A 15,300-nucleotide genomic window follows, 5' to 3' on the forward strand; every position below is an offset into this window, starting at 1 on the left:
CAAATAGGTAATGGTGGATACTGAGGGGGAGGCAAGAAAGTACCAATTGGGGTGGCACATTTATTAAAAGACAGGCATATGATATGTTCAACCTCAAAACAAGGTATTGGGGAAATCCCCTACTGACTGGCCCCACTATCTGGGGGTCCCACCCCCACAATGTATCCAGTACAATATGTTGAAAGGAATAAAGAATCACTATCCAATCAATTGAATGATACTTCTTTCCTTCTGACACTGTGCCAGAAGGAAAAAAGGATTCACTCAAGTGAGGTGACAGGACAGTGAATCTTCTTTCCTTCAGCCCACTCTAGTGGCTGACTACACCTCTCTGGTGGCTGGACACCCCCTCTGTTGGCTGGCTGACTAAATGCTGCTTTACAATGGCATACACACTGTTTGTTGGACACTACCAGGGCAAATTTTAGCCCGGGGGTAGGCCTTGACTCAGAAGCCTATTAGGAGCTTTTTAAAGGGGAAAAAATGCAGGTGGCCCAGTGACCCGGCCCAAGATAGCCCAATATGGAACCAACCCAAGGGGCAAATGCCCCCCTGCAACCCAGACCAGCCAGCCGCTGGCCTCTACCACTGCATTCCCCTGGTGGGTTGTCACGACTTGCACTCTGCAGCTGCTGTCTGCAGTGACTTTATTGGATTCATTATGTATTCTACTTGTAGTACCACTGCCCACCAAAGGGGCCACTGTGCTACTTTGATCATTTTCCTTGATTACTGAGAGTTGTGTCACCTGCATGAGGCCTATATAAACCTGCCTGCTTCATACGGTCTGGGCCAGATCATCAGGTCATTCCTATGAGCTTTCCCTGTGCTCAGCTTCTGCCTGCTATCTGGACTCCTGCAAATTTCTTCATTGAATTCACTACTGCTGTTATCTGCTATCTGGACTCCTGCATGTTTCTCCATTGAATTCACTACTGCTGTTGTCTGCTATCTGGACTCCTGCAAATTACTTCATTGTATTCTCTACTGCTGTTACCTGCTACTGGACTCCTGCATCTTCAACCATTATACCTGGTACTTGTAGTTCCACGCTGCCTGTTGAAATCTACTATTGCAGTTACCTGTTGTTTCTCATCTGCACATTGAACTGTCTTGTGAGTTACCTTGTCATCTGTGTTTGTTAATAAACTCATTATAACCACTTATCCCCTCTCCGTGGTCATACCTGGGAAATCCTGACATGGGCCCTACATGCGCCAGTCCGACACTATAAGAATGGACGTTTATGATGAACTGTTTTCTAAAAGTACAAATATTTTCTAGACCTATGATTCTAAAACTTTTTGAGGTTGTGATGTAGTATAACTTACAGTCTATTCCTACTTGCAGTTATATTAAAAGCACCTAAATCACGGAAAAACACTTGGAAGTACGTGTAGGAATGGAACTATAGATGTGAATGACAACTTATCAATGTGACATCTGAAGCTAGAAAACCTCTCTTGTAAATGAGTTTAATACTGTAAATGACAGTAACTCAGATATAGGAGAGAAGCAACAAAAGTGAAATGATTATTATAAAGAGAGAGATATTGCATTGTCTCTGCTATCATTAAACAGCAGCATTATGTGTGCCGAATTCGTTTCATTAACAGTGAATGTGCTAAATGTCCATGAACCGTGCTAAGCCGTAGCAAAACTGACATCTGCTCCTTTCTACTGACTGGCTGCTCACTGACATACACTTTGATGGGACCAGTGGATCTCACGTTACTCAATTCTCTCTGCAACTCTGAAGGCGGTATTTTAGAGATCATTATTTCTACACTTTCAATCAAGGGAAAATGGTTAGTGCTCTTTTAATTATCATAAGGCTGCATAAATCAAACACTCTCTTTCCTCTTCTCAAAAAGGAATTTCATTTTCCAAAGGGCAAGCGAATCAATTTTGCCAGGCACAGTTGCAGACAGCATATGTGTAAGACTCAAAGGACATCCAGTTGATTGGGGTGAAAGCTGAGCTGTGAAGCAGTGCAATGTATCAAGCGGAATGAGTGAAGGCTATGCTGCATTAGTCCTAAGTTTTACATATTATTTTAAGCTACAGATGGAAGAAGCCTAACACACAGGGGCACACCTAAACATTCGCAGCTCCATAGCCAAAATGTGATAAGGGCCTTCATGTATCGGCCAATGGTGAAAAATTCACATACACCTCGGGCTTTAGCAGGGTTGGAGGGCCCCATTGACTGTGGACCCGAAAGCAGTTGCACCCCCTGCACCTATGGTAGTTACGCTATCATAAGTTATCACCAATCATTGGTTTAATCATTTAGAAACATGACAACTTTAAAAATGGACTGAAATAAAGACAATGCTAAAACATTCTAATTAATGTAGAGTGCCTGCTAACAGCATATTGCACAGAAGCAGGGTCACGATAATAGGGGGTGTGGGGGTTATGGGCCCCAGAAGAGAGGGGGGCCTGGGCGATGCCGGGTTTGTTCCACCACTCCGAGGCCTTTGATCTCTCACAATTACTTTTACTTTTCCTACTGTCCTGTTTGTTAATTGAACCTAAAAACCACCTACCCCATTCAGGAATGTGAAAAATATCAAAAGATATGCAACTTATCAGTTAAAATCTATGTACACTTTGTATCGTTACATTCTGTGAATATTTTTCAACTTCTTTGGAGTGTCATTTCATTTTTAAACATCAATGTTAAGCTAACTGTGATGTAAAAAGGCTGATTTTCTTCTCAAATATAGGGCAAAAATAATATTTTTGTGAGCTACTGTCATGGTCACAATATTCCTCCGTACTGTATAGCAATGAGTGAGATGACATTTAACATATTTTCCATGAATGCTGTATAATGTAAAGTCACATTGAATGTTTCATTGAAAGTAATTGTAATAGTAATCTCTGAAAGTAATGGCTCCATTGATAGTAATGGTTCCCCCCAAACCTCAATGAAAGCTATAGGATGTGTCTAGGCTGAGGCGAAAAAATTGGGTAAAGGTGAATGAAACGTTCAAAACTGTCCCATGGAACATTCGCCTCATTGCACAATTGGTTGTGATATTAGGCGTGCTTCAACAGCATAATTTGGCCTTAAGTTTTGTATGAGATCTCCCTTATCATTTTTGTTCTGTCCTATTCAAACCCCATCACAGAGCAGAATGAATTGACACTATCATCCCAGCTCTATTTATAGGCTATAAATGCTGAGAACTGAGAACTTATAAATAGTACGTGTGAAGATACGGGGTTCCCAAATCACTCAAATACGGTATTAGAGGAAAAATAGAAGGATGATATATTTTGCAGAACAGGATTAAATACAGCACGGCCCCTTAATGATAGTAGGTCCGACAAGTGAGGAAATCAGTTCAAATAAATCCAGTGGGATAGGTACAGCATGAAGCCCTTAATAAAAGCAAGTCCAACAAGTGAGGAAATCAGTTAAAATAAATCCAGTGGGATAGGTACAGCACGTCCCCCTTAACAATAGCAGGTCCTACAAGTGAGGAAATCAGTTCAAATAAATCCAGTGAGATAGGTTACACTGCACATCTCTGGCAGAGCATCACCTCTTGGCCAAAGTCAGTGACATCCGTCTCCAGCTCCCAGGGAAGCCTCTTTTATCACCTCCTAATTCCACCTTAGGAACTGCCCGCCCAGGGGAGTAGCAAAAAGGTCTCGATTGGTGGGCTTCTCACACTATCCAGCCACCTCCCCTACGTCCCCAGGTGTCCTCCCTCAGGGGACCCCTGCTGGGTCCCGCTTCTGGCTGTCTGTAGAGCTCACTAGTGGACAATAGGGAGCAAACAGAAATAACAATGGTAGCTTAATTCACTCAACTCCTGAGTGTTCCCTGTGTAGGTGGAATTTAACCTTTGAAGTACTTATCCAAGGAGATCTAAGCAACACCTCATAACAATGGACATTTCAGACAATTGCTAATTACCTTAGGTAACACAAGCAAAATGATTTCTGCTGTCCTGTTATTTTCACACAATATGGCAATATTATTTATATTTCTAATACATACAATATTGCAGGTAATAGCAAGGCCAAAATGGTCCTAATAACATCAAATAATAATACACATAATACACCAATGCTCTTGTGTATATATTTGGACTGGGTCAAGGATTAAAAAGTACATTAAACTGTAAGAAACGGGTGATGAATAAAAAGTCCTCAGTCCAGTAGTATCCCATTTTGTGACAGTACTGAATGGCCATTTCATGGAATGGCAAAACAAAAGCGGAACACAAAGAATGCAAGTTGGAACATAGTACCTCTGAGAAATTATACAGACGCCCCTGCAGTTAAATAAGTAAGAGCGACAGAGAATCAGGGTTAAAATAGTCTGTAGTTGCTATAAGGATACTAGAGTAGCTATTTGAAAGAAATTAAATCTGTATTAATACTCTTAGATGGGAAAAGTCACATGAAACAAATTAAATCATACAATTAACAAAATAGATCCATTGTTATATAAAGCTCAAGGACTATAAGACCCTTACTCTGGCATTATGTTTCCATACTCAGTAACCCTTATATTAAACCCTTCTGAACAATGGATAGTTTTTAAATTCAGTTTAAAATCAGTTCTGTAAATGCCATATTTTTCAATACGTTTGTAAATGTTAATTAAAGAAGGCAATCACGATAAAGCACAGCATTATGACTTCACACCCGCTGTAATTAATGAGTTGATCAGAGGAGAGAAATCAGGTTGCCTAATAAATCCAGTCAAACTGGATCTAACAATGTCTGGAAGGACACATTCTATTCAATCCAGTTTACACTGAATCCATAGATGCTGACAGCAGGGAAGAACTAGGCTAGTCTACTGTGACTCTTCAAGGTAATTAACAATAACGTTAAATAATGTAATTAAGAAAAAAAGGTAAAAAAAAAAAATCCTACCCTGTTTCTTACCAAATAATCTTGTATAAAAGTACAAACGTCTAGTATCCCTATTTTGAGAAACCAGCCAATTAAAGTGTGGGGTAAACTAACTGAACTGCACTACTTATGTGAAAGTAACCTTTGTTGGAATCAAAAGTTTATTTGCCCTCTGCAAATTTATATTTTTGTTTATGTTTTTCCTGCATATTCCACTAAACAAAAAATAGCATAAAAAGAGCATATTTGACCTTCATGCCCCTAGTCATAATACTAAGCTGGCATAAATATGGTGAAGTGAGTTATCATTTTGAAAGAAAACAGTGTAACACAGGTCTAGAATCCCTGCCAGCATAACTAATAGCCTCCTTAAAGGTCTAACAGGAGGCTGTGAGATGAAACAGCCTAATAGTGTACATTTTACCAAAATGAAATGAGGTAGAAAAAAAATAATTTAGACGTAATCTAAAATCTGCTGGAAACAATTAGCACTATTTGGAGGAAAATACGTCAGGTGGCACCCAGGGGACAAGATGTTTTATAGAACAAAGTTTTCTGTGTGGTCCCTGTTCTGCAGTGTAACAGTGAGTTGACTGTGCGGAGAAAATGATAGAGGGTTCTCTAGGGGAATATACAAAAGGAAGGATGAAACTCAATGTGAAATCATTTGGCTGAGTCAAGTTTCATTAGTCCAGGGGGACTAATGCAACTACTTCAGTTTTGAAGCATTAACAATCCAGCACAGGCCATTTTTTCAAATGTCCCTTCAGGATCGCACAGTAGGGACTGTGATGGAGAGGACAGTCATCCTTTTAATTACCAAATAATTTAATGTTCTGCTACACTATCTCAAACATATGGGAGTTTTTTTTCAAACATATGCACTTATAAAATAGATTAGACCTGAGAGATCTCAGCTTGCTCCATATGGCTTCTTCAGACATAGCACGATGTAGCTAGGTATTTATAAGGTGTCAGAACTGATGTATTTCTCTATACCCTTTTTTTTCCACTTTGTAATGCTTTCTGGTATAATGTATTGGCTTCTAATGTCATTGTCATGATGGGATTTGTTATGTAGCAAAGAAAGATTTTTTTGTCTGTGTTTCTCATGATGATATACATGGGAAGCACGCAGAGGAGGGCCTTTGACAGAGGTTCTCCTGTGTTGAAATTACAGCCAAAGGGGAAATGCCAAGTTAGGGGACACAGGAGCATTGGTAAGTAGGATTTTTAACTTTTTTTTACTTAATCCGCCTGCCCCCCAAATTAAATTTATAGTTTTCGGTAGAATTATGCTTTAAAGTGAAGGCTGGAGAATTGTTTTGTAAACTCTACAATAACAATATCATTATGGTAGCATTCATGCAGTGCCTCTGGTATCACACAATAGTCTGCTCTTTCACACAGTATTCTGCGCTATCACACAGTATTCTGTGCTATCACACAGTATTCTGCGCTATTACACAGTATTCTGTGCTATCATGCAGTATTCTGCGCTATCACACAGTATTCTGTACTATCATGCAGTATTCTGCGCTATTACACAGTATTTTGCACTATCACACAGTGTTTAATTCTATGGGGGGAATTCATTTGGCTGCGTTACTTGTGAAAGTAACGCAGCCCGCCCACTATTACAGTTACTACAGTAATAGTGCGCATTATTACTGTTAGTATGGTAATGTCAACACTGATTTTTGTCTGCAGTTCTGAGAACCGCGAGCAGAAATCCTCGTTAAAATTACTGTACTATCGGTAATAGAGCATGGGCTGGGTTACTTTCATGAGTAATACAGCCAAATTTATTCTCCCCTATAGAAAACTATCTGCATGCATAAACACGCATCCGGAGTTGCGTGTATTTACACTTGTGCCTCCTTATGAATGATCAGATGGGGCAGGGCTAGGAGGAAGAAAGGAGTCTAACTTAGTTCGAGTACAGTAAGAACGTGTTCACACAAATACATCCGACACAGACCAGAGCAGTGAGGTATGTACGCCAGACAGGAGTTGTATCCTTTACTCCTTTTAGAGGGTTCTGATTGGCTAATTGCACATTACCTCTGAGGTTGGTGGGTTCTTTCGTCATTGATCATGCATATATTATAGGATTTTGTGGGCGTGTCTTAATATATTATTGCTAATTTCATTCATATACGAGAAAGAGAAAAATATAACATCCGCTGTATCATATTAAGCCTAATAGGAAATGTGTGTTTCTTTATCAAACAAATAAGAGAAACATCTTGAGATGCCTACAACTCAGCATATGGGGATAAATATTTTTACGGACATCTTTTTTTGTGTAAATTATGCCTAACATGCGTCAAACTTATCATCATGATCAATGTGTCTGGAGAATAAATTACTATTTTGACAAACTACACCCTTTGCTTAAATACGATACATTTTAAATATAGGAGCATGGTTTGTTATATTGTGGTGTGATTAAAGTTTGGACGCAATTACTTTTCTGCATCACAGTTTTGTGCGTCATATAAAAATCTGCAACACTATGTATCTGTGCAACTTGCACTAGCATGTTAAACAGCACTAACACTTACGACCCATTGAGCATGAAGAGGCAGATCAGGAGCATTCATGTGCAAGTACAGTACAGTAAGAGCATAGAGGTACAAATTAACCATGCTTCCCTGAGCTGCGCACATATGTGTGTTTGGAAGGCATACTTTTTGCCCCTACACAATGTACGTACAAGTTCTATGCTTGCCATGCATCTTGCCCATTGGTTACATATGTATTTTGAGTTAAGCTGTTTCTATGCATAATGCAACTTTAAATACAGGCCAATGCATATCTGCACAAGTGCAAGTTTGTAGACCTATGTGCAACTCTAAACAAACCCCCATGCGCAGCAGGTCCATTTCGGCAGCACTGTACTATACAGCAGCCGCGGAGCTGTGAAAGAATCGTCCGCGGCGGTGCTGTTTACAATACAATTGTGCTGTTTACAATACAGCACCGCCGCGGACGCTTCTTTCACAGCGCCGCGGCTGCTGTATAGTACAGTGCCGCTATGGTGGGCACTTAGTTAGCGTGCGCCACTACATAGGGTTCTCACAGTTTACATACAGGTCCATGACTACCGGGAGGTAAGATACTCAACTCTATTAGATAAAATTAACAGGACAGCAAAAAAGAAAATAAATAACACTTTCAGCAGACTGCATTGCACCTCTCGGTGCTGCAATCCCCAGTTCAAGAAGGCTCAACGCATGAAAAACAGGCATATGGTTATTTCAAGGGGTTTTCCTGTGTTTGTTATGTACTCACTTCTTCCAACATCAAACTCATACAGAAGATGAGTACTTCTAACCATAGTATCAATCAAAATGTCTCTTCATTAAATAACAGAAGAAACTACTGAATTAATATTTTTTGACACATTACATTATTTCTTTGCTTGTAAATAGAACATTTTTATCAGTGTTGTCTGATTAGCATCAACATATGGATACTACATTGTAAAAAGCAAACATTGGAAATATGAAAAACAATGCACTCTGATTTCATAAAAAAAGACAATCATCTTTAACACTGGCAAATGAAGCAGAAGACAGGAAGTTCACTCACCAGAATATTATTGTGATATACAGACTATAATAAAAAATGGAAATGTGTTAGTATTATTCCAATCAGAGAAAAGTATATACATATATCTCTATAGTTACTATATATTTATATAGCTATATATATAGTTTTACCACACTGGGCACTTGAAACCTCAGTGATGTTGGAAGAATGACATAGCTGAGATCAGGACCAATATACTCATTCTCTTGCAGTTCAAATGCTTTAAAATGAGTAAATATATATTTTGAAAAGTACATATAGGTCTTCATTTCGACCTTATTTTGACTCAACATTTCAATCCAGAGTCAACAATAATTATAGTAATTTCATATATTTTTGGTTTAGTGTTCAAAACTATGCAATAATGTCCTGACCAGAAAACCCCAAGTATCTCTATACCTATATATAATGTATGTACTTCCTTTGGGAGGCACCATACAGATAAATCAGCTTTTATGGCATCATTTAACTTATATTACCCACAACAATTCACCAACTGGACAGATTAATATCACACATTTTTCAATGAACGATTTTCAGCGATTAAATCCTATGTCTGCATGCCTTTATCTATACATTCATTTCCCTCTCTTTTATGAGGATACTTGGCACTCCACACAAAGCAAACATAAAAACAATCCCTACACTCAACTTACAGGTCAGCAGCCTCTCTCAATCAGGTTTGCACACCCTGATTTTCCTCCCCGGGCTTTAAGAGATGTGGCAGGCTATCCCACCCTTTTATATCAAACCTGCACAAGCAATTTTGTTTGCCAAGTTGGCCCAAAACTTGGATCAGTTTAATGACTAGTAGTCCCTCCCAACTCATCATATGCGCACTCCAAGGCTCTACTTGCTACCAGATGCATTGCATTTTCATACAATAACAGCAATATAGAGTATATATATATATATATTTATTTCTATCAATGAAGTTAGCCTTTAAATAGTACTTAAATAGTAAATAACTCTTCATTACCATAGACATACACAGTAGCATAACCTACAATCGCTGCAACCCATAGCAAAACTGCAAGGAGGCTCGGCAATGTTTCTCTATCCCTTCCGTAGGACCCGTCTCAGCTCTTTCGAGCATGGGCAGGGTCTGTAGGACGTGCAATGAAGCACTGTTTCAGTGGCTACACTGTGCATGCAGTGGGGGCTGGTAAAGCATAAGGAGAAACATTTCTAGTATCCCCCTTACTACCACGACCTATAACAATCACACCCCATGTGCCAGCTAAAGTTCTGCATAAGCACATCAAAAAAATGATTCTTACCCTATAGTAGTCTGTACTGTAGACATCCCTTGACATGCCGAAGTCTCCAATCTTAACTAGAAGGTTTACTCCCACTAAGCAGTTTCTGGTGGCCAGGTCTCGATGTACAAAGTGCTGTGATGCTAGATAGACCATTCCTGAAGCAATCTGCGTAGCAATGTGCAGCATCTGTGATAGACCCAGGTCCCCTTTTGTTTGTCGAGGTTGCCCATCAACCAGAATCATGGCATCTGGTCCATGGGCTCTGAAAGTACAAAACAATTCCTGAATAACTCATCAAAAAAACATTAGAAACAAAGGACCAGTTGAAAAGTTTAACGTACATTAGAAATGTTGTAAAAAACAGTAGTTATGAAGTTATTATTTTATTGCTTTGCTTTTTATTAATAATTGATAATATAGGGTAGAATTTTAAAACAATTTTTGGAACAATTTTGGAATAATTTGTAAAAACTATTAACACGTATCTGTTATAATTTAATAATTTGTTGCTAAATTGCCAATTAAAATAAGAATAGTGACATAATCAATTATATCAATTATATTCAATTTCAGCATAGTATATTTAGAAATAATTCAGCCCTAAAAAAATATTATTATTATTATTATTATTATTATTATTAATAATAATCATAATAATAATAATAACAATAATAATAATAACAACGTATAAGGTGCCACACAATTCTGTAGCCATGTACAGTGGGAAAATAGGGCACAGAACATCCACACAAAACAATCCAAAACAAACAAGAAGCATTTATGCAATAATATCAACAAATCAAACATAATATGTGATACGTAAAAGGCAAGGTATAGAACAAAAGTAAACCATAGTACAGAACATTCTATTCAAGAAGCTTAACATAAGAACGCATTAGTGGAGAAGGTGTAAGTAGACAAAAAGACAGGAAAAGATGATCTTGCTTGTGAGAGTTTACAATCTAATTGAGCCAATGGTTATAAAATGTAAATAAATAATGATTAATATGCAAAATAAAAAAATGATGTGCTAAATAAACATAGTGCCATCCTGAGGCCTAAGCGTCATTTACACAAATCCAGACTTGAGTTTAATTAATGAAGTATAATTTATAGACTTAACCAGGATTTCAGGTTCATTGTAGACAGACATAGCAGTAGTGGCCATAACAATATGACACAAGTGGGTGTGGCCTGTAGCATATGCAGAGTCTGAGCAGCACAAAATATGCTTCTAAATATACACTGCAATATAATGATCATGGTGCTCTCTGGGCAAGAGGAATATAGTTATGGTAATTTCCTTCAGAATTTCCTGCTATATGTTGGTCTTTAGGTAAGAAGACAAATATCGGCCTTCAGATGTGAACAGCACAAACAAGATTTCATTCTGTACATTTGATGAAATGTGGTACTTCATATTTAAGTTCCATTCTAATTTCACTGACAAAGAATTAACCTTTGTGAATGTTTATTAATTTGTAAACACCAAAATATGCTTCCTGCCCACAATTCTTCACTGTCATTCATCCTTGAAAGATTTAGCTAGAAGACAACTTTTAGGAAATGAAATGTAAATAGGGAATGACTGATGTGAATATATTAGATGAGTTCAAATATTTGTCTCCATTAAATAAAGATCTTGGAAAGAACTCTGTAAATAAGCTTCCCTTGGATAACCAACTGTATTGCTCTACTTTTTACATAAAATAGAATGGGCCATTTACGAATCATAAAAGTGTAAAACTGCGAAGAGAATGTTGGTTCGTGTGGTCACATGACTATTTATGTGCACCTGTTTTTTTGGGAAAGTGCATGGATTTGTGGGCTAAAATGGTGGTGTCCGCAGGGGTGAAGAACTTTTGGTTGATGGAGTAGCTGGGCAGATCAAGGACAAAATATATTATTTAAGTGTGATAAATGGTGGAGAGGGTACTTTTACATTGATGTTTCCTATGTTGAGCAAGGAGTACAACCAAACTGAATTCTTCACCACATCTGAGGTCTCTATATGTAAGATATGCTTTTACTTTACACAGGTGCAACACACCTGCATGCTAAAGTCATTATAGTGGGAGTAAAGGGAGATAGAGTCAATAGTGTATGGAAAAAATACAGTGGATGGCAGCCTGGTTCCTGATTTTTGAGGAGGGGGACATATGCCCATAGACTAATGTGATTTATCTTTATACAATTTTACACAGCGGTTTTCAGGTACAGTTTACCTGAACAGTTAAGCTTACAATATAGTTTGGTGCTTGTGACACAGAGAGAGTGACTTGTCCCAGGTTTCAAAGAGTCAACACTGGAATTCAAACTGGGATCATCATTAAGTATTCAAATTTAATTGTTACAAGTCAGTATACTTAACCACTGAGCCACTTGTGGATGCATAAAAAAAAAACGCTTGCTCTTCTGACCTTCCATGTAAAGTTAAGTAAACCCTGTTGGAATGTCAGCCACACGATATTCACAGGAAAAGAGATGTGACCCCTCTTGGAAACTATCCTAGATAGAAATGTTTCTACGTAAAGTTGCACAAAAGTACTATTTATGATGGCAAAGTATAGATAAATGCATGTCTACATGTCAGACAGAAGTTATATTTAAGAAAGTTTAGCTATAATTCCATGAATGGACACTAAATGTCACCATAACACGCATTGTTCAGTACTATCATGATATTCCATCTCAACTCTGTCAAAATATAATTTAATAAAGTATTTCTTTTCCACTCCATTATTGTTAGCTGAAGCATTGTTTTAATAAGATCTGATACAAACAGGTGATTTAGTATTTCTGCAAAGCAAGTCTGCAAGTCTGTTCCTCACACTTTGTTGGCTCAACTTTAGTAAACTCTTTCATTATTTTAGGTATAATACACATAATGTGATATTTATTGATATCAATAGTCAAATTTCTTTGCTCTTTAAAGGACCTCAAAGCTCAATCCCATATTGAATTTTTCCAATATGGTCCATAAAGGTAAAATCCAGTTTTAACCCATACCTTCCAAGTGCCCCAATTTCAGTGGGACAGTCCTGATTTACAGACTTTGAAAGGAGTGGGACTTGGTCACAACGTTGGTGTGGTTTGGGCAGATTGGGGGCAGGGTTTTCATGATTTGGGGGAGTGATTTGTGAGGTCCAGGGCTTATTTTTAAAAATTCTGGATAAATGTTGGTATGTATGGCTAACTTGGCTTTGTATTGAACCTAAGTTACATCAATCATTCCACAAAGTGCATTTCTGCAGAGCAAGTGTGTCAAACTGTAACTCACAGTATGCCTGCACAGTTGCAGAAGCACCTTCCTACTAATATGGAAACTCCATACCTAGGAGGAATGACAGAACCCATGATTGACATATTTAGTTATATACAAAGACTCCAATTATTTCATATATATTATTCGGTTCAGCAATATGCACAATAAGATATATACACCGATCAGCCACAACATTAAAACCACTGGCAAGTGAAGTGAATAACATTAATTATCTCATTACAATGGCAACTGTCAAGGGGTGGGCAGCAAGTGAACAATCAGTTCTTCAAGGTGATGTGTTGGAAGCAGGAAAATGGGCAAGCGTAAGGATCTGATGGCTAGACGACTGGGTTGAAGCATTCTCCAAAATGATAGGTCTTGTAGGGTGTTCCCGGAATGCAGGGGTTAGTACCTACAAAATATGGTCCAAAAGAGGAAAACCAGTGAACAGGCAACAGGGTCATGGGTGCCCAAGGCTCATTGATACACATGAGAAGCAAAGGTTAGCCCGTCTAGTCCAATCTCATAGAAGAGCTACTGTAGCACAAATTGCTGAAAACGTTAATGCTGGCTATGATAGAAATGTGTCAGAACACATAGTGTATTGCAGCTTACTTCGTATGGGTCCGGTCAGTGTGCCCATGCTGACCCCTGTACACTGTTGAAAGCGCCTACAATGGGCAGGCGAGCATCAAGAGCAATTGAAGTAGGTGGCCTGGTCTGATAAGTCAAGTTTTCTTTTACTATATTTATCATGTGGACAGCTGGGTGCATGTGTGTTGTTTGCCTGGGGAAGAGATGGCACCAGGATGCACTTTGGGAACAAGGCAAGTTAGCGGAGACAATGTGATGCTCTAGACAATGTTCTGCTGGCATTCATGTGGATGCTACATTGACAAAGAGTGCAAGGTGTTGACTTGGCCTCCAAATTCCCCAGATCTCAATCCGATCGAGCATCTGTGGGATGTGGTGGACAAAGAAGTCAGAGCTAGTCCCTCCTCACAACTTACAGGACTTGCTGCTAACATCTTGGTGCCAGATACCACCGCACACCTTCAGAGGTCTTGTGGAGTCCATGCTTTGACAGGTCAGAGCTGTTTTGGCGACACAAGAGAACCTACCCAATACTAGTCAGGTGGTTTTAATGTTGTGAATAATCAGTATATATATATATATATATATATATATGTATATTAATGTCAAAAAGTGGTTTTAATGGCTCTTTAAAACTGAACTACCTGAAATGTTTTATAAATAGCAATACTGGTTTCATACTGATACTATTGCGATTAAATATTTCATTGCTTAGTTGCAATGCATTTCTAAAACTCCACAAAACCGAGCTAGTGAATTTCCTCTCGTTCCAGTTATCCCAAGGGTTTCTCTCAGCCTCCTAACAAGATGCAGCAGGAGTATTTCATACAAACAAGCACTCTCTAAAAACTATACAAAATCAGATGAAACACGCTGAGATATTACCAAAGATATACTGCCTAATAAATCAAACAACAATTCCTTTACGACTCAGTGTCAGCACTTTTTTTTTTTTTAACACATTTTACCCATCATAAACCCATTTCTAGGAGAAAGAGCAGATTGAAATTGTACTCAGTATTTAGCTTAAGAAACAAACTGCCTTTGTCAGCAGTAACAAAACATATTGCCTCAGTCCATTTTCCAGAGAAGAAGCATATTCATATATGTTTTAGTGGGAGCTTTATCCCTTGCTTTAATGCAATGCTTGTAAATACAGGCAGCCTAAAAGAGTCACAGATTACAGATTGCAGAATGTGTATTCCTCATCTAATTATTTTATTTATAAACTTAGTGAAAAAAAATATATTTTGGATTGAAGCTGGGAGATGCTATGCTGTGACAATCAATGGAATTCCATTCTGAGTGGTACAGTACAGTTGAGCCCACAGTTAAAGTGAATTTAATAGCGACTGGAGAATTGAAATCTAAAGAAATCTATTAATCAGTGGCCATAAGTTGTCTAAGAACTGATATTAAGTGTAACAATTGGCATTGGTGTCTTTCCATTGTTGGACTGTATTAAGCGCTTTGTTATTTGCTAGTAAAGACAGAGGGTGATCATTTCAATGCAAAGGATGCAGGACCATCTCTTCCATTGGGCACAATGGGCATATATTATATGTAGGGGTCCCGGTGCACTGCATTGCCTGGGGGCCCATAATGTAGTTAAGGTTGCCCTGTAGGGATGACATAAATCATTTAATTATAATTCCAAATGAAAATAAGGATGAAGGACACCATTCGCCATGTTTCACA

At 38.3% G+C, this 15,300-nt stretch overlaps 1 protein-coding gene across 4 annotated transcripts in view; it reads right to left on the bottom strand.

The window, feature by feature from the left end:
* The window catches only part of NTRK3 (neurotrophic receptor tyrosine kinase 3), a 479,767-nt gene that overhangs the window by 14,973 nt on the left and 449,494 nt on the right, over window positions 1–15,300 (bottom strand). For all 4 annotated transcript variants that reach the window (XM_075207753.1, XM_075207752.1, XM_075207751.1 and 1 more), the window contains one exon: window positions 9,762–10,005. In XM_075207753.1, the coding sequence (XP_075063854.1) occupies window positions 9,762–10,005 (244 nt within the window). The remainder of the gene's footprint in view (window positions 1–9,761; window positions 10,006–15,300) is intronic.

This window comes from Mixophyes fleayi, chromosome 4, assembly GCF_038048845.1.
Source record: "Mixophyes fleayi isolate aMixFle1 chromosome 4, aMixFle1.hap1, whole genome shotgun sequence".
Lineage (NCBI taxonomy): Eukaryota > Metazoa > Chordata > Amphibia > Anura > Limnodynastidae > Mixophyes > Mixophyes fleayi.